The 20043-nt window shown below is 39.2% G+C and overlaps 1 protein-coding gene across 7 annotated transcripts in view; it reads right to left on the minus strand.

The window, feature by feature from the left end:
• TENM4 (teneurin transmembrane protein 4) overlaps positions 1 to 20043 on the minus strand; it is a 1252272-nt gene that overhangs the window by 325231 nt on the left and 906998 nt on the right. For all 7 annotated transcript variants that reach the window (XM_074216997.1, XM_074217000.1, XM_074216995.1 and 4 more), the window contains one exon: positions 14802 to 15054. In XM_074216997.1, coding sequence (XP_074073098.1) covers positions 14802 to 15054 — 253 coding nt within the window. The remainder of the gene's footprint in view (positions 1 to 14801; positions 15055 to 20043) is intronic.

Here is a 20043-nt window from a genome sequence, read left to right on the forward strand (position 1 = left end):
TGAACAATGCTCTAATCTTCTAATATAGTTTAGGGTTGAATACTACTGAATATACTTCTTTTACATCCTTTCCCCCACTCTGGTTTCTCTGAATTCCTGACATTTTGTTCTTGCAAATGAATTTTGTAATTTTTTTCTAAATCAGTAAAGTAATGTTTTTTTAACATTTGGAGTTTTCTTAGCAAAGATAATGATTTGCTGTTTCATTCTCTAGCTCTTTTTACAGATGAGGAAACTGAGGCAAAGAGTGCTAGGTGATTTGCCAGGTCATGCAGATATAAGCATCTGAGGCCGGATTTGAATTCATAAAGGTGAGTCTTCTTGATTCCAGGACCAGTATTCTATCCATTCCACCATCTTTAGCCCAGTGAGAATGAGTTGTGCATACACTGGGCTTTCTGTCATTAAGACTTGCCTGGCCTCCTAGAGATTCCAGTCAAGTAGCAGGAATATGACATCACTCCAAAGGGACCATTTCAATTTGATCTTCATATACTGTGCCTGTTTTCATGACCTAATCATACAAATAGTCCTTAGAACAGTGATTTTTTGGTAAAAATTATTAATAAGAAATGCTTTAATAATAGTTAGCATTTATATTCTCATTTCAGGTTAGACAAGCACTTTACAAATACTATCTCATTTGGTTTTCATGGCAACCCAGTGAGGTACATGTTATTTTTATCCTTATTTTATAGATGAGGAAACTGAGACTGAGAGAGGTTAAAAAGATACTTTATGCAAAGATATTCTATGAATAATTACACAGCCCAGGATCACTCAGAGCTATTAAATGTCTGAGACAGTATTTGAACATAGGTCTTCTTGACTACCTATAATTCTATTCAGTGTGTCATCTAAACACCTTAAATTTTAAAGCAATTAATTCTTATGCATAAGTCAATCAATCAACAACTTGGGGCGGCTAGGTGGCGCAGTGGATAGAGCACCGGCCCTGGAGTCAGGAGTACCTGAGTTCAAATCTGACCTCAGACACTTAATAATTACCTAGCTGTATGGCCTTGGGCAAGCCACTTAACCCCATTTGCCTTGCAAAAACCTAAAAAAAATTAATCAACAACTTAATAGGACTAGAACAGTGCTAGATAGTGGGAATACCATGAACAAGACTGATACTAAGAATTGACTTTTTACATGACAAATTCAAGTTTGAAAAGTACAAAATAGATACAAAACCTCATTTGAATCTCACATCATCGATGAGGTAATTACTGTGGGCATTATTAGCCCCATTTTGCAGATGATGTGACTCAGGCTCAGAAGGTGACTAAGTCAAGATTTGATATAATGGGATTTTGAAGTCCAGATCTTCTACCTCCAGGTTTATAGACTATTCAATATGCTGAAGTCACATAGTTATTATATACCCTCATGTTATATGTGTAAAAACAGACCAAGAGAAATTAACTGACTTGCCCAAGTCACAGAGACAGTAAGTGGGAGAACAGGGACTTAGGTCTTGTCTCCCACCTGAGGTGTCATTCGACTGTCCTACTCTGCCTATGTACTGCTTCCTCTTTAAATGTGTAATTCTGCCCCAGTTTTCTGCAATATTTTGGCTCCTTAGAAATACTTTGCAGCAATACTTTGGCTAACTTAGAAAGTCACCAACTTTCAGAAAACTAGAATGTCAAAATTGAGGAGACTGTACCTTTTCTTTCACCTGCTAAGATTTTCTGATTTGAGGTTCCTCTATCTCAGAGAACTCTCCATTCTATCAACAAAAACCACCCACTATTCACCATCTTTACCCTTTCTCACCCCACCCCAACATCTGGGCCAAGTAGAGGTCCTCCCATTTGTCCCCATCAAGTTTCAGTCTTAATTTGGTCAATTGTTCCACTTGGTCATGGTTTTTTAAAATTTGGCTTCTATAATCCAAGCTATTAACTTCGTCTCCTAGATCCACATTGTCTACACATTTGGTATCATGCCATTGGTGTTGTTGTCTAAGTCATTGTTAGAAACACCAAACAGGGAACAGTTATAGCCCCTACTTTTTTGTATTCTTTTCAATACCTAGTGCACAATTATTTTCTTTTCCAAATCTCTAAGAGTATTTGATTTGTGATTCTTTTAAACATGGTCTATTTTCAATTTAAGGATAATTTAACAAATCAAACATTTAATAAGCATGTGCTACCTATAGAGCAGGATGCGAGGAAGGTAAAAAGTTTAGATAAGCTATTGTCCTCATGAAATGAACAATTTAGTAAGGTGAGAGACCAACCCTGATGATTCTAATTTGCATTATATAAGTGCATTAGAAATGTGTAAAGCAACATAGAAGTAAGGTCTGAGGAAGATGGTCTGGGAAAACTTTATGAAGGCAGTGGCAGTGGAGTTGGACTTTTGAAGGATAGTTAAGAAGGGGGGACAGAAGGCATAGCATCCAGGAAGAATTGCCAAACAAAGGGAAATCACAAAACTTCATAAATATTTCATAAAATAGACCTTTGTGAGGATGGGGAATTCCAAAATGGTTATTAGAATCAAGACTTCATGCTGGGCTCTTTTCTTTGGTTCAGTTATTAGCCCTATGCAGAGATGATGCTGCCCAAGTTTACACATCTAGTCATTCTCTTTCTCTAGAGCTCTAAATACTGCATTTGTTAAGGTTTGCTATAGCTCCATCTGAATTCTCACATGCAAAACAAGCTCAAATGTCCAAAATGAAAGTTATGTTTACCCCTAAATCCACTCTTCCTCCTAAATACTCTATTTCTGAAAATGGTATTTCCCATGATCTTCTAGTCACTGTGGTCACTAATTTGTGAGAAATTCTTGACTCTTTTATCTCCCCCATTTCACCCTCTATTCCCCAATGCATATCACAACACCAACTTTGTTAAGCTGACCTCTACACCTTTCAATTCCATCCCTTTATCACTAACATGGCCACCATCTTGGTATAGGTCTTCAATATCTCTCATTTCTATCAGTACAAAAGCTTCCCAAAATGAACTCTCTGCTTCCAACTTCTCTCTTGCCCCAACTATCTTCTACAAAGCTGCCAGAAGAATGTTCCTTGAACACAGGTCTGATCATGTCATTCTAGGGGTGGCTAGGTGGTATAGTGGATAGAACACCAGCCGTGGAGTCAGGAGTACCTGAGTTCAAATCTGACCTCAGATACTTAATAATTACCTAGTTGTGTGGCCTTGGGCAAGCCACTTAGCCCCATTGCCTTGCAAAAACTGATCATGTCATTCTTCAGTCAAAAAGCTCCAATGGTCCTTAAGATAAAATACAAGTTCTTCTGTAAACTTCCTGAAGACAAATATACTTTCATTTTTGTCTTCATAACCCCAATACCTAGTAGAATATATGGCAATACTAGGAGATAAATAAATCCTTCATGAATGATAAAAAGGACTTGAAAAATCTGGCTTTTGACTATAATGTTCTTCTGATTTCATAGTATTCCCATTCATGCATTCTATAAACAAAGGTTCAAATCTGTCCTCAGACACTTTCTAGCTGGAAGACTCTGGACAAGTCCCTATCTTTCAGTTTTCTCTCTTGTAAAACGAAGATAATAATAACTCCTACCTCCCAGGGTAACAGTGAGGATACAGTGAAACAAAGCATCGCAAACCTTAAACACTATATTGTTGTTCAGTCATTTTATTCATGTCTGATTCTTCATGACCCCATTTGGAGTTTTCTTGGCAAAGATTCCGGAGTAGCTTGTCATTTCCTTCTCCTTGTCATTTTTGCAGATGAGAAAACTGAGGCAAATAAAGGTTAAGTGACCTAGGATCACATAGCTAGTAAATGTCTCAGGTTGGATTTGAACTCAGTTCCTTCTCACTCCAGGATTGGTGCTCTGTTCATTTTGCCACCTAGCAGCCCCCACCCTCCTCACAGTATATACGTACACATATATACATACATACACACATATATATTATACACATATACACCCAACATGTATGAATATATGTATAAACTTGTTACACACATGTACATATATATATACATATATACGTATATATATATATATATGTATATATATATATATATATATATATAAAGTCTGTATATGCTTTGTATTTTTCTAAAAAAATCTCTTTCAGTACTTCTGAGTAGAATGCAAGCTTCCCAAAGACAAGGATCATTTTTGCTTTTATTTTTGTCTTTGTCTCCAGCACCCAATAAGAGGCCTTGAACAAGGAAGGCATTTATTAAATATCTGTTGAATTTAAATGGATATAATATAGTTTAAAAAACATTTGAAGATGGTCTCTCATTTCAGCTAACTAGTTTTGAGACACAGAAAAAGTCAAAAAGGCTTTGTAAGTGTCAATTCCAGGAGGTAGAACCAAGATGGCAACAAGAGCAGATCCTCTCTTAGGCTCTCTCTCATAAAATTTATAAAATAAGGACTCTAACTAAATTTTCGAGACACAGAACTCACAGAGGGACCCAGTGAGGCAGTTCTCCTACTCAAGGTAACCTGGAAAAGAGCAGAAAGGCTCTGCTCCCCGGGGTTGGAGGGGCAGCTGCCAGAGGGGTGGCCCACCAAAGTGAAAAAACTTCAGTCTCCTGGAGGCAGCCCCAGGGTGCTGGGAGCCAGGCTCACAGCAGTGTATGTGTGTGTGTGGGAGTTTCCTGACCTATGCCCAGGGAACACCGGGCACAACTTGGGGGAACAGTGGGGGGCCTCTGCCAGAGTGAGCACATGAAACCCAGCCCCCATGGCACACAGTGAGCAGCATGGCCAAGGCAGTCCAGATCCAGGAAACAGAAGCAGGCAGAGTGGGTAAGCAGGAGCCCCCAGGGCATGAGCCCATTAAACCTAAGGAGGGGAGTGAAGAGAGACTGCTGAGCTCTGCCCCTGGAAGAGGACACTGGGGTTCTGACCACATTCAGATCCTGATCGCAATCTAGGCTCTCCCGTAGAACAGCAGGGCCCCCCCCACCTCAGCCCCGTGGCAGAGGGGGGTGCTTATGGTCATTCACAGACCAAGAGGGAGGACAGAGCCGCACACACTAAGATCCTTGTGGGAGTGTCCCAAAAGTTCAGGAAGCACCCCCAAAACAGGCTTAGGCTGGGAAAATGAGCAAGCAGAGAAAAAACAGGAACACCATTGAGAAATATTTTGCCTGTGAACCCAAGAAGGATCAAAACACTCAGTCTGAAGATGAGGAAGCACAAGCTCCTGCATCTAAAGACTCCAAGAAAAACAGAAATTGGGCTCAGGCTATGACAGAGCTCAAAAAAGACTTTGAAGATTAAATGAGGGAGTTAAAAGAAAAACTGGGAAAAGAAATGAGAGAGATGAAGGAAAAACATGAAAAATGAAGTCAGCAGTTTAGTCAAGGAAATCCAAAAAAATGCTAAAGAAAATAGCATGCTAAAAACCAGCTTAGGTCAAACGGATAAAACAGTTAAAAAAGTTATTGAGGAGAAGAATGCTGTAAAAAGCAAAATTGGCCAGATGGAAAAAGAGATAAGAATGCTCTCTGAGGAAAACAAATCCTTCAGACAAAGAATAGAACTCAGAGAGATTGCTGAATTTACAAGAAATCAGGAATCAATACTTCAAAACCTAAAAAATGAAAAATTAGAAGAAAATGTAAAACATCTCATTGAAATAACAACTGATATAGAAAACAGATTTAGGAAAGATAATTTAAAAATTATTGGAATACCTGAAAGTCATGATCAGGAAAAGAGCCTTGACATCATTTTCAAAGAATTACTACAGGAAAATTGCCCTGATATCCTAAAAGCAGAGGGCAAAATAGAAATGGAGAGAATCCACCCATCCCCCCCAAAAAGAGATCCCAAAAAACCAACCCCCAGGAATATTATAGCCAAGTTCCAGAACTCCCAAGTCAAAGAGAAAATATTACAAGCAGCCAGAAGGACACAGTTGAAATACTGTGGAGCTGCAGTCAGGATCTTACAGGATTTAGTAGCAACTACATTAAAAGCTTGTAGGGCTTGGAATATAATATACCAGAAAGCAACTTAGAATGCAACCGAGAATTAACTACCCAGAAAAACTGAATGTCCTCTTCCAGGGAAAAAGATAGACTTTCAATGAACCAGAGGAATTTCAAATGATCTTGTTGGAATGGCCAGAGCTGAACAGAAGGTTTGATCTTCAAATACAGGACTCAGGTGAAGCACAGAGATTGGAGGAGAAGGGGAAAATATGAGGGACTTAATGAGGATGAACTGCATGTATACCTGCATAGAAAAATGGCACTGATAATACTCATATGAACCTTCTCAATTAACAGAACCAGTAGAAGGAGATTTTATAGATGAAGCACAGGAGAAAGCTGAATTTGAAGATAAAATATGGTGTAAAAATGGAGTCAATAGAAAAAAAAGGAAATGTAATGGGAGAAAGAAAAAGGAGAGGGGGAATAGGCCAAGATATTTCATATAATAAGATTTTTCTTAATTACAATCAACTATTGCAATGATATGGAAGGGGGGAAGGCAAGGGGGAATGAGGGAATCTTTGCTGTCATCAGAGGTGTGTCTAGGAGAGGAAATAGCATATATATATATATATATATATATACTCAATGAGGTATAGACATCTGGAGTAAGAAGGAGAGGGGGGCAGGGGGAAGGGGTGGGGATGTGAATGGAGGAGATGATGGACCATGGAGGGGGAGAGTGGTCAGATATAACACATTTTCTTTTTTACTTCTTGCAAGGGGCTGGGATTGGATGGCCTGCCCAGGACCATAGGGCCAGGTGGATTCTGGGCCTAAGGGATGGTATGGGGGCTTAGGGCTTCTTGGCCCCAGGACCAGAGTTCTGTCTGCTGCACCACTCAGCTACCCTACAGCAGAGTCAGAGTGAAAGGAAAGAGAAAATATAGTACATAGTAGTGGAGAAATATGAAAGGAGGGAGTTGCGATCAGCAATGGCAATGGTGGAAAAATATGGAAGTAACTTTTGTGATGGACTTATCATAAAGAATGTGAACCACCTGCGACAAAGTTGGTAATGTTGGAGCACAGACTGAAGCACATTCATTATTATTATTATTATTATTATTATTATTATTATTATTATTATTTGGGGGTGCAGGGCAAATGGGGCTGGGTAGCCTGCCTGGGGCCGCATAGCAGGATGATCATTGGGTGTCTGAGGCTGGATTTGGACCCTGGCTCAAGGGCCAGTGCTCTGTCTGCCACCCAGCTGCCCCTGCTATTATTATTATTTTATTATATTTTGGGTCTTTTTTTCCCCTTTTTTGGTTTTTGCAGGGAAGTGGAGTTGGGGTGGCTTGCATGTCACACAGTTGGGTGATTGTTGGGTGTACAGGGCCAGATATGGGCTCGGGTACTCCTGGCTTCAGGGCTGGTGCTTTGTCCACTGTGCCACCTGGCTATACCTACAATTATTACTATTATTTTTTTAATTTTAATTTTAATTTTAATTTTTTTCTCTCCCCTTTACTTTATTGCTCAAGTGAGTCTATATTTTTTGGGGGGAGAGGGTATTTTGTTTACTCTTAAACAAGAATATTTTATTAATGTATAAAAAACATTATTTGTACAAATGAGAATAAATAAATATTAAATTGAAAAAATAAAAATAAAAAAGTGTCAGTTCCCTCATCTGTCAAATCTCTAATCTCCCTTCTTCCATTCCATATACCAGCTTCTAATAATCTATACTGTAAATTTCTTTCTGACTCTGCTGTTGTTTAATTCTTCCAAGCTGTCATTGTTAATCTTGCCTTGGTAATGTGCAGAGGTGCAGGAAGGAGAAGGATCACAGGAGCATCGATATAGGGCAAGAAGTTTCAGGGATGAGAAGACCAAATCTCTCATTTTCCAGATAAGGAAACTGAGGAGTACAGAGGTTAAGAGATATGCCCACATAATAAGGTGGTTGAGACAGGATTTGAATTTAGGTCTTCCTATCTCTAAGGCTGCTGCTCCATCTATTCTACCACAATGAGCAGGGAAATAAGCAGGAACAACACAAATTCTTAGAATACAAAGGATTTGGGGTCTCATGATTTTTTTTTAAAGCACTATTTGCTTCATTGAAGTAGAGGGAAAATTTGGGCAGTGACTTCAGGCCTAATTTCCTCTGCTCACTGAACTGATATGCAATTCTGGCAGAGAAAAACTTTTTGGCAAGCACACTGTTGTTTCCTGAACACAAATTCAATTCAAAAATGCAATCATTTATAGAGGCCCTACCTGCTTAGAGAACCACTACATTGTACCACTGTGGAAGGAAGATACAAATGGTATAGGAGACACAAAGTTCACTCTCGGGGTAGCAGAGAAGCAGGAAAGCCTCAAACAAGAGCCCTGGGCAGCAGGTAACGGCTGGAGGCACATCATGGACCACATGATGGTATCAGTCTCTTTGCTTTCTGCAGTAGGATTCAGGGTGTTCACTGGGAAGACCAAGGCAGGTTTGGCAAAGCGCAATTCAAGGAAGGTGAGATGATGGTGCCTTCAGATTTTCTTTTCCAAGAAGCTGAGTGAGGAATTTGAAATTCAATCTCCCCTCCAGGAGCAAAGCTTGGCTGCATGTGGTTCAATTAGATAGGTCCTTCATAATTGAATTTCAAATATAATTGTAATTATAGTAATAGTATTAGCTAGTATTTTGTATGGCACTTGAAGATTTATAAAATAGTTTATGATTTTTATCTCATTTAATCCTCACAACATCTCTGAGAGGTAGATGCTTTTATTATTCTCATTTGAACAGAGAGTAACTGAGGCATAAAGAAGTGAAATGACTTGCCCAAAGGCACCTAGCTATAGTGTCTGAGGCAGGATCTGAATTCAGATCTTCCATACTTAGAATGCACTCCCTCATCACATCCAACTCTAAGACTCCATCTCATCTTTCAACATATACATACATACATATATATATATATATATATATATATATATATGTATAGCTTTGCAAACCTCAGAGCACTGCATTTATTAAATGTCTGTTGAATTGGATATACTATAGTGAAAAAGAACACTTGAAAGTGATTTCTTATCTCAGCTAACTAGGTTTTAGACACAGAAAAAAATCAGTTATATACATTGGGTTCTGATCCTAATTAACTATGTGCTCTTTGGAAAGTTACTTTCCCTGTTTGGACCCCAGTTTCTCCATTTATACAATGGGAGGGTGTAAGAGAGATCATCCCTAAAGCCCCTGACAATGCTGATATTCCACCTCCCATGTGTGTAACCTTACATGTCTGTCCCATTTGACCATGCTCAGTCCTCCACCAGAATCTTTCTCATTTCCATAATCTATGTTTCTACACTCAAATGAAATGAATTTGCAAAGTCACTTGGAAAAGGACTGGCTTCCCAAGAGCTTTCATGAGTTCTTAGGAAAACCAAGCCAAGATCTTTAAAAAGCAATGAAAAGCCATTCTCATTTAAGCTTCAACCAAGAGGAAGTCATCTCTCAATCCGCTGGCTCGGGAACAACTGGGAGGATGTGTCACAATGCAATGGACAGTTGTATGAAGTAGATGTGGGTAAAATGAAAATGGTAATCCTTTCCCTGACTCACCCCCAGGCTGACTTTGAGGCTCAAATGAGAACAAAGAAAGACCTGCAAGGGTTTTGTAAATAATAAGCTATTATAGGAATGCTAGTAAACAGTAAATGACATGGGAAGCTAGGGGGTAAAATGGATAGAGTGCTGGGCCTGGACTCAGGAAGTCTCACATTCCTCAGTTCAAATCAACCTCTGACACTGACTGCCTGGATGACCTTGAGCAAGTCACTTAACCCTTTTTGCTTCAGTTTTCTCATCGGTAAAATGAATTGAAGAAAGAAATGGTAAACTACTCCAGTATCTTTGCCAAGAAAACCCCAAATAGGGCCATGAAGAGTCATTCACAACTAAAAAATTATGAACAAAGCTGACATGTTAATAGGGCTTTAAAGGTTTACCAAGTGCTCTATATACATTATCTTTTTTAATTGTCATAATCATCTTATGGATATTAAGGATATTATTGTTCCTAGTTTTTTTGGGGGGGAATAGAGGTTCACAGATGTTAAATAATTTGTCATTAACCCCATCATTTTCATTGCACGTCTCTGTTCTAACTCCTAGAGATCAAGGAATGTGAATTTAGTTTATTCTCTTACTGTGCCTAGGAAGGGAGGAGTGGTGACAGATCAAATTTAAAAAGCATTTGATGGCTAATGCAGAACTTTCCTCACTATAATCCAGATATTATCCCTATTTTTCAGACTCAGTTCTAAACAAACAAAATTGATTAAGCACCAATGATGTGAAGCACCAATCCCTGTATATGATAGGGATTCAAAGATGAAACATAACATAATTCCTGCTCACAAGACCATCTACCATGGAAATGAACATAATGCAAGAGGCAAGGGGAAGCTGTGGATCTGGAAAGATTTCAGGGAAGGAAGGTGAGATGTCCCAATTCAAAGTTTTTTTAATATCTCCTCTAGCATAAAACTTTGCACAATGAAGGTGTTGAATAAATATTTGTGACAGAATGGAAGGAAGTAAAGGGGGAAGAAAGGAAGAAGGGAAGGCAGAAGAGAGGAAGAAGTTAAGGGGAAAGAGGAAGAAGGGAAGGGAGGAAATAATAAGTAAAAGGAAAAAGGGAGAGAATGAAGGGAAGAATGAGAGGAGAAAAGAAGAGAAGAATGGGAGGAGGGAAAAAAGGAAGGAAATAACAGAAGAGGGAAGAAATAAATAAATAAATAAAGAAAGAAAGAAAGAAAGAAAGAAAGAAAAAGAAAGAGGGAAGAGGGCATAGAAGGGGAGACCAAGGGGAGGAAGGAGGGAAGGAAAGGAGGAGAAAAGAAGGAAAAAGGGAAAGAAGTTTAGGGAGGAGGGAAGAGGGAATGAAGAAAAGGGAGAGAAGAAGAATGGAAGGAGGGAATGAAGAGAGAAAGGGAAAAAGAAGGAAGGGAGAGAGGTTAAGACAAACATAGGCAAACAGGAGGGAAGTAATGAAGAAGGGTTGAGGGAGAAAAGGAAAGCCAGGTGAGCCAGCACTCCATTACAAGTCCATCTGATTCTATATCAATTATGCCATCAATTATACAATCCAGTATACCGTACTTTACCTCACCACATAGAGGAAAATAAAAAAAAACCCATAATGTTGCTTTCCACACAATCTGTTGTATTTTTCATCTCCACTTTGTTTATTCTGTTCCTCTGATAACCTCTGTTGAACAATGGTTAAGAAAGTGTGCTGTACTCTGGGCTATCAGGCCTAATGCTAATAAATTGATATATTCCAGTACCAATATCAAAATGAGAACAAGATATGGAGTAACCAGTCTTTCAGGACAAGAGTATAGCATAAAACTCACTTCAGAGACCCAGAAAAGACAGAATGTACTAATTCTGAGAGAGCAAAGACATTGGCATGTACCCCATCCCTCCAGCAGGAAGGAATTGAGTATCACCTGAATGACAGGGCTGGAGGAAATATCAGCATCCATAAAATCCAACCCATTTTTTTAGTAGAGGAAACAACTCATATGCCCAAAGTTATGTATCAGAGATTCAAGATTTAAACCTCTGACACTATATATAATGCTCTTTCTACACTTACAACGTCTGTTAAAATAGAGAGAAAAGGAAAGAGAAAGATGGAGATGGGAGTGGAGAAGAGTAAGGAGGGGAGGAGGTTTACATGTCTCATAAATGAGGCACTCAACTCTTCCATCCAAATCTGACTGGAATTCCTCCACAATGCTTTATCAGGGAAGAGACCACAGTAACAGGATTGTCTTCTACCTTCCTTGGTGGCCCCACATTTTCCTGGCCATCCAAAATCAACAACCACATTCTCTTTCCTCCTCCACTCTATGTTTAGAAGAGAGCATTACTGTGTGTGCTTACATAGCAGCAGAATCTAATGAGAACATCATCTGCATATGCATGCCTCACTCTCGACTCTGAAAAGCAGAGCATCCACTTATCCAGCTGAGAGATTTAGGACTGTGGTCCCCATGCAGCGGTAATGGTGGTATTTTACTTCCTTGTTGTCATGGAGATGGGTAGGGCTTCAGATGCTAGTCGGATGCTCTCTTAAATACAGAAACAGTGCATTCCCATCCCTAACCATTTGACTTTACAAATTCTGGAAACCAGAAAAGAGAAAAGCATTCAACTCCACTTAAGCCATTTGGGAACCAGTTGCCTATTAATGATTCTCTCAACTTGTCTTGTGGAACTTGTCTGCTAAACACCTGGAAAGATTCTCCTATATTCTCGGAGACAATGATGACAGTGGTTTTCATTTCTATAGCAATTGCCTGTTTATAAAGCATTTTTTTTCTCCTAACATCATTGTGAGTGATAAAGTACGAGGATGATTCTCCCCATTTAAAGGATAAGGAAAATAGGACCCAGAATGGTCACAGTATGATTTAGTTAAATGATGCTTTAACAATTACAAGCCTCTTTCCACAGCATTCCTAAGGGGTAGGTTGCATCTGCTTTCATTATTCCCATTTTACAAATAAGGAAATTGATTCTCAGAAAGATTTGACTCATAAAACTTACCAGGGAGAATGTTGGCCATGGAACCTAGGTTTTCCTGACTCCTGGGCCAAGGTTTTTTCTGCTACATTTCACAGACATTAGGTCTATTGTTGGAAGGTGTCTCAGAGGCCATTCAGCCCAACCCTTCATTTTACAAATAAGAAAACTGAGGTCCAGTTTAGTGAAGAAATTTGACTAAGGTCAGACAGATTAGGTAACTTCAGAGGTAGAATCTCAATTTTGAGAGGCAGTGTGATTAGGGATTAGAATAAAGATTTCCACTTAAATTTTGCCTCTGCCATTATTCTTTATTATGTATGTTACTATGGACAAGTCAGAGTCTTGATGAGTCTCAGTTTATTTCTCTGTAAATAAGGAGGGTGGACCATCTGGATATGTCATAGGTCCAGTCCTACAAATGGAAACTTGCTTTTTTTTTCCATAGAGGATCATGGGAAGAGATGATTCCTCACCAGGAGTTTTCCTTCCTGTGAGTGGCAGAAGCTAATAACAAAACAAACCACACAGTTCTCACGATCTCCTGGACAAATCTGGAACACGGAACGTTTGATCACTTGCTACAGCCGTGGGCAGTAATTCAATGAACACATTTTCAATAATGGAGATTTGATTAGACTACGTAAGGCCGTGAATGACACACAATTATCCAATACTGTTAATGATCACAGCAAAGGAGGAAGCATGCAGGGAACCAGCTAACAACGATAACAGAAGCAATATTAACTAAGTGGCTGATAGGCAGGTTTTCTGGGTGGCATTCCTTCTGAAGAACTATTGTGAGAGAGAAAAACACAGCAATCCTTGATCCTCTCATTAAGGTCTTACAGGAGCCATGTTTTTTTGCATTAGCTAGCAGAAGTACAATCATTATGTGCTAGGCATCGCCAGATGAGTAAATCTTTTCGATGTATTGATTTATTTCACTTCCTTAAATAGGTTATTGATCCTCTCTTTCCAAAGATAAAGAAAGAAAAACACTTTTAAACTATGTAGCTGGTTACAATTTTAAATTTTTGTGAGGTTTTTTTTTTTTGGTGTTGTTTTGGTTTTTTGTTTTTGCAAGGCAATGGGGTTAAGTGGCTTGCCCAAGGCCACACAGCTAGGCAATTACCAAGTGTCTGAGGCTGGATTTGAACTCAGGTACTCCTGACTCCAGGGCCAGTGCTCTATCTGCTGCACCACTTACCCGCCCCTGTTTTTTTTTTTTTTTAAATCTTTCTATGGTAGCTAAGCAGTAGAATGATCAGAAACCTGGACCCGGAGTCAGGAAGAACTGAGTTCAAATACAACCTTACTAGCTGTATGCCCCTCCCCAAGTCACCTAATCTGTGGCTGCTTCATTTTCTTTGTCTGCAAAATGAGAATGATAGGATAATAACTCCAACCTTCCAGAGTTGTTGTGAGGATCAAATGAGATAATATGTGTAAAGTGCTTAGCGTAGTGCCTTGCTCATATTAAGTGCTTAATAAATCTATTTTCCTTTCTTTCCTTCTTTTCTTCCCTCTTTCCCGCCATTCCTTCCCTTCTTTTGCTCCTATGTTCTTTCATTCTCTTCTCCCTTCTCTCTTTCCTTTCCTTCCTATCTTCTTCCCTTCCCTCCTTTTCTTCTTTCTCTCCTTCTTTCATTTTTCTCTTTCTTCCCTCCCTTTCTTCTTCCTTTTTCCCCTTCCTTCCCTCTTTCCCTTCCTTTTTCATCTTCTTCCTTTCTTCTTTCCTTCCTTTCTTCCCTCCTTTCTCCCTCCCTCTGCTAGAATGCACTTAGGGCAGGTGTGTAGAATAGAACAGAAATGCACTGAGAAGCAGTGTTGCCTGATGTCAGAGGGGTGCACTTGGAATGAGACAGAAAGTTGAAGCTTGTGCTGAGATGCTCACCATTAGTAGGGCAAGCCCTTGACTAGACAACTCAATCCCTTTTAACTTCATTTTCCTTAATGGGAATATGAGAGTGTAGATTTGATAACCACTAAGGTCCCTTCCAGTTCTCAATCTGTTATCCTGCAAATGGCATTGTCAGTGAGAAGGCCAGCATCTTTTATTGTCCCTTGTAGTCCAGGCTTCCTGTGTTGCCTATATCAGACCCTCCACTTTCCTACTCTTCCATCATTTCCCTAGTTCCATTCAGCTTGTCTGCAAGTTTCCCAAACAATCAGAATGGCACCTCTGCTCTAAGGAGCAGAACTTCTGTCTCCAGGCCTCAGGCTCTGGGAGGTTTGGGGGAACAGCACAAGAGGGAAGTATCAGACCTACCTGGTTTCCAGGGGGATGTTACTGTTGAGTAACCAGTTGTCCTGCGCATGGGCAGACTCTGGGGGACCGACGGGGTGCTCTCCAGAAAGAGAGTGGTCTGTCGGCGCTGGGCTGGGGTTGCTGCGTGGTGTGAAGTTCCCTCGATTCAGGGAGTTGATGGAGGCCGCGTGATGCTGGTTGGGGGTGTGGGCGTGAGACAGTGGAGGGGGTGGAGTCCGCAACCTGGACGGGTTCTGAAGGCTTGCTGGGTGATCTAGAAGACAAACAGGCCTGTCAAGTCATGGACACTGATCTAACCTTGGGCATTTTCAGCAGGAAGAGAAAATACAGTCTAATGTGGCAGAGAAGCAAAACTATATTGTGACAACTCAGGTTGACAGCACTCTCAGGTTTTGTATCTGCCCAATGAGGAGGAGGAAGATGATGGGGGAAAACACACTTTGGTTTACAAAATGCATTCTGCACAAGTCTAGAATCTGTAGCTGCCTTCTAAATTAAGTTCAAATGATTCCCCAACTAATAAATGAGTCTCTCCTTGCCTCCATATTATCTTTTTTTATTCATTCCTTTACTCATTCATTTATTTGTTCTTCATTCTTTCATTCGTTTACTTATTTCTATTTGCATATTGAGAGTAAAAATGAGATAACATATTAGAAAGCATTGTAAACTATAAAAATTTGTATCTATGCAATGGATTCCTGTTATTTGGAAGGCACTGAGTACAACAGACCAAACTACATTAGGTGGGAGATGGAGAAGATCCCAAGGAGTTCAAATCCTGTCTCAGTCATTTATTAGCTGTGTTACCCTGGGCAAGTCACTTAACCCTGATTGCTTCTGTTTCTTCATCTATCAAATGAGTGAGTCACTAAACTCTGTTTGCCTCAGTTTTCCCATCTGTAAGGAAATGGCAAATGAATCCATTATCTTTGTCAAGAAGACCCCAAATGGGGTCATGAATAGTCAGACACAATGGAAAATCCACTCAACAACCCAATGGGGGATGTCATTTACAAAAAAGGGACATTCTCACAGCTCAGGTTGACAGAGCACTCTCAGGTTTTGCAAAGTATTGTATTTACTCAATGAGGAGGAGAATGACAGGTAAAAATACACTTTGGTTTATAAAATGCATTCCACAAGTCAAGTTCAAGACTGTCTCTAATACCCTCTGCTCAGTCCGACAGTTAAAGATACTAATAATAGGAGTAGCTAGGTGGTTCAGTGGAAAGAGCACTGGCCTTGGAACCAGGAGAAACTGAGTTCTAATTAGGTCTCAAACACTTGAGACTTACTAGCAATGTGACCTCAGCCAAATCACAACCCCATTGTCTTCCAAAAAAACAAAACAAAATAAAAAGAAACCCATACCAATAATAACTAGCATTTATATAGAGCTTTAACATTTGCAAAGTCAGGGGCAGCTAGGTGGCACAGTGGATAAAGCACTGGCCCTGGAGTCAGGAGTACCTGGGTTCAAATCCTGTCTCAGACACTTAATAATTACCTAGCTGTGTGGCCTTGGGCAAGCCACTTAACCCCATTTGCCTTGCAAAAAAAAAACCTAAAAAAAATTTGCAAAGTCATTTACATATATATGATCTTATTTGGTCTTCACAAAATCTCTGAGAGGTAGATATCAGTATTAGTATCTTTATTTTACAGATGAGAGAACTTGAGGGCAGAGAGAGGAAAAGTAATATTTCCATGATATCACAGAGAGTAAATGTTTGTGGCAAAACTTGAACTCAGATCTTCTTAAGTCCAGTGTATTAATCCACGACCTCCCCACACCATAAAGTAGTTTACTCAACTTGGAGAAAGCCAAGGAAAAAAGTTAAGTCACCTAGCATCTTAGACACTATATAGTTTAATAATGGTACAAGCATTGCCCTTGGAATAGGAATAACAACAGGAAGGTCTGGGTTCAGATGCTGGGCTCTGATCTTTACTACTTAAATTATTCTGGTAAAATTATTTAAGCTCTCTGAAATCTCAGTTTTCTAATTGCAATGAGAACACAACTTGCAATAATCAAGACACTGTCGATTTTAAAGTGCCATAAAGATATGAATTTCAATAATTACAACACAACCCAGAAATCTAATGTTAAAGACTAAATAAAGATGCTATTTTGAAAGCTAAATAGGAATATAATTACATCCCTGGGAAGTGTCTAACAATAATTACAAGCAAGCATATTGGACTTTAAAGTTTCTAATATGATGATATATATTATCTTAGTTGATCCTCACAACAATCCTAGAATGCAAGGTATCCCCTTTTACTGATGAGAAAACCAAGGCTAAAAGCTTTGGTGAATTGCTCAGGGTCATACAACTAGTAAGAGTTTGAGACTGGATTTGAACTCAAGTCTTTCTGACTCCACTGAGTCCCCCAAGCTGCCTTTTTCTATTCAATGTGTTATGGTAGATATTGGATTCTGGAGACCTGGGTTGAAATTCTGGTTCATATACTTATCACCTGTATCAACCTGGGCAAATTAGCCTCCTCATAAGATGGGAACTATCAATTCTCATTTTCCTGCTTCACAGTGGTGTATAAGAAAAGTGTAATCAAGACCTAAGGAAATTGGAATTTTTATCAAGGTTATTACAAAGAACAGACCCAAATACCTTTAGTTTGGGGAACCAGAATTTACCCAGATCCTTGTCTCTGGGGAGACTGCCTCCGAAATATTTTCTTTTAAATTCTATGGGCAAGTCTAGGAGTTGGTGGCAGAGAGATGGACATTTCAAATTATAAGAAAGCCCCCATTCCATGGGTGCCACATGATTTACCCCAGACTGAAAATCTGCCTGCTGGGCTTGGGGACTATTGACACTACCAACTTGGCTGAAAACCAACAAAATTAAATTAAATAAACCAGCTGTCCCAGAAACAGAGCTTGTGGCACTATTGGGCTGTAAAGCTGCAGTGTTGTGTTTGGACAGAACCAAAAAGTTCTAAGAAATTTATCAAAACAAACAGACATACACTTCTGTTCCCCCCACCCAAACCAGGCTGAGAGGCATAGACTACAAAATTGACTTCTCAGGGTACAAGGAAAGCGGAGAGTCACAGATCTGGGAGGACACCAGACTGTGCTGGATCAATGATTCTGTCCAAGTTCCTAGAAGCTGTTAATTGAGATAGACAGCACCTCAAACATAAGCAAACAAGACTTCAGGCTGCCTCGGATGAGTGATAATGGATCACTAAACTTCTCACCTTCCAGCCACTGTTTGGAACCCAGACCAAGTAAACAGGAAGTATTACAGAGAGCTTTTTATCATCTTCAGCTTTTATTCAGTCAAGTCAATAATACATTCATTTATGCAGTAAATGATGAAGCACCTACTATGTGTAGAAACACATTATGAGCTAGAAGAAATGCCAAGGTAAAACACAACCCATGCCATCATGGAGTTTACAGATTAGTAAGAGGTCTAAACAAAGTGCTACAAGAAGCCCATGAGGGATTATCATTGTCAAAAGGCGGTATCACAGTAGACTTCCTGGAAGAGGTGACATTTTGAGTTGAGTTTTAAATAATGAAACTCATTAAGAAAATAGGTGGGATATTCCACATATGAAATGGAGTGAGGAAAGTGGGAAAGTTGAGGGTGCATTCAGGAAGCAGGACAGTCCAGTTGCCTGGATTGGAACAACATGATAGAAGACAAGTAAGATAGGGCTTTAAGTCCATGCTGTATGAAAACCAATAAAAATACTGGAAATGGGAGGGAAAAAAAATCTGGGTGATAACCATCTTTGATTATTTGAAAGATTGCCATGAGGAAGAGTCAGGAAGACTTATCTTCATGATTTCAAAGCTTGGCTGAGGCTTATACTTCCTAGTTGTGTGACACTGGGCACGTTTTCTCATCTGTAAAATGAGCTGGAGAAGGAAATGGCAAATCATTCCAGTATCTTTGCCAAGAAAACCCCAGATGGAGCTACAAAGAATCATATACATTTGAACAACATAAGAAAAAAAATTAGATTGGTTCTCTTTGCTCTTAGAAGAGAGAACTAAGACTAAAGAGGAGAAGGCAGAAAAGGATAACTGTAGATTGTATAAAAGGAAAAAAAGCTTCCTAACAATTAGACTTGATTGAAAGTAAGACAGATTGTCTTGGAATATAATTGGTTCCTCCTCACCAGGGATCTTCAAGCAAAGTCTGTAGGACAACTTGTCTGAGCTGTATATTGGATTCTTGTTCCAATAAAAATTGGTCCAGATGGTTTCTAGGGTCCTTTCCAATGCTGAGATTCTGGGACCCTCCGTTACCACCGTACACTGCTGTATAGGACCAGGCAGCACCATGGGAACACCCTCAACACAATGATTGCTTTTTTCAGCTTGCCCTATATAAAAAATGCCCTTATCCTTAAAAACACAAAGATCATTGAATTCAGAACAAACATATCTTAGGAATAATTCAGTATAAGGCACACATTTTTTTTTGTTTTTTTAAAAAAATAATTTACTTTGTTCTCTCTTTAAGATCAAAGGGGAATGGAGAAATGGGATTGGAACAGTAAACTTCTTTCCACTCCTTTAAAGTGAACCCTCCCCAGTAAGATAGAAAAACAATTATGTAAAGATAACTAAAAGACAGAATCAGACAATGGAAGAACCATTCTGTCTTTGTAATAGGTTGTTTTTCTGTCATATTATTTTTCCCCTAGAGTCATCCCTATTTTTTAAATTTATTAATAATTCATCTTCCTTTTCATGATACTATTAAAATTACATTGTTGAATACATCTTCTTTCATAATTCCAAATACGATCAAATTGGTTGGCACAATTCACAGTTGCATCAACAATGTACTAGTGTTCCTGTCTTTCCATAGTACCACTAAGACTGCTTGTTCCCATTTTTGGACATCTTTGGCAATCTTGGTATTGTTTTAGTTTACTTTTCTCTTACTATTAATGACCTATTCACTTTGCAGAAAGAATAAATGAAACTTGACACTTGTAGAGGGTAAGAGATATGCTTACGGTCACAGGCCAGTTCAGGGTTTTTTCTACTACTCTAAGCAGCTAAAATAAACAAGAGGATGGCGGCTATGATTTAATATTCAGATTAAAAGCAGATGAGACCATTTTAGCCTAGATTTTCCAAACACAGTCATACATTTGACTTCTTAACAGGTCTAAAGGTGAAAGCCCATTTTTGTCTTAGATAAACACTTGCATCCTGAACTCAGAAAAATAAGGATGTGCT

This window comes from Macrotis lagotis, chromosome 1, assembly GCF_037893015.1.
Source record: "Macrotis lagotis isolate mMagLag1 chromosome 1, bilby.v1.9.chrom.fasta, whole genome shotgun sequence".
NCBI classification, from domain to species: Eukaryota; Metazoa; Chordata; class Mammalia; order Peramelemorphia; family Peramelidae; genus Macrotis; species Macrotis lagotis.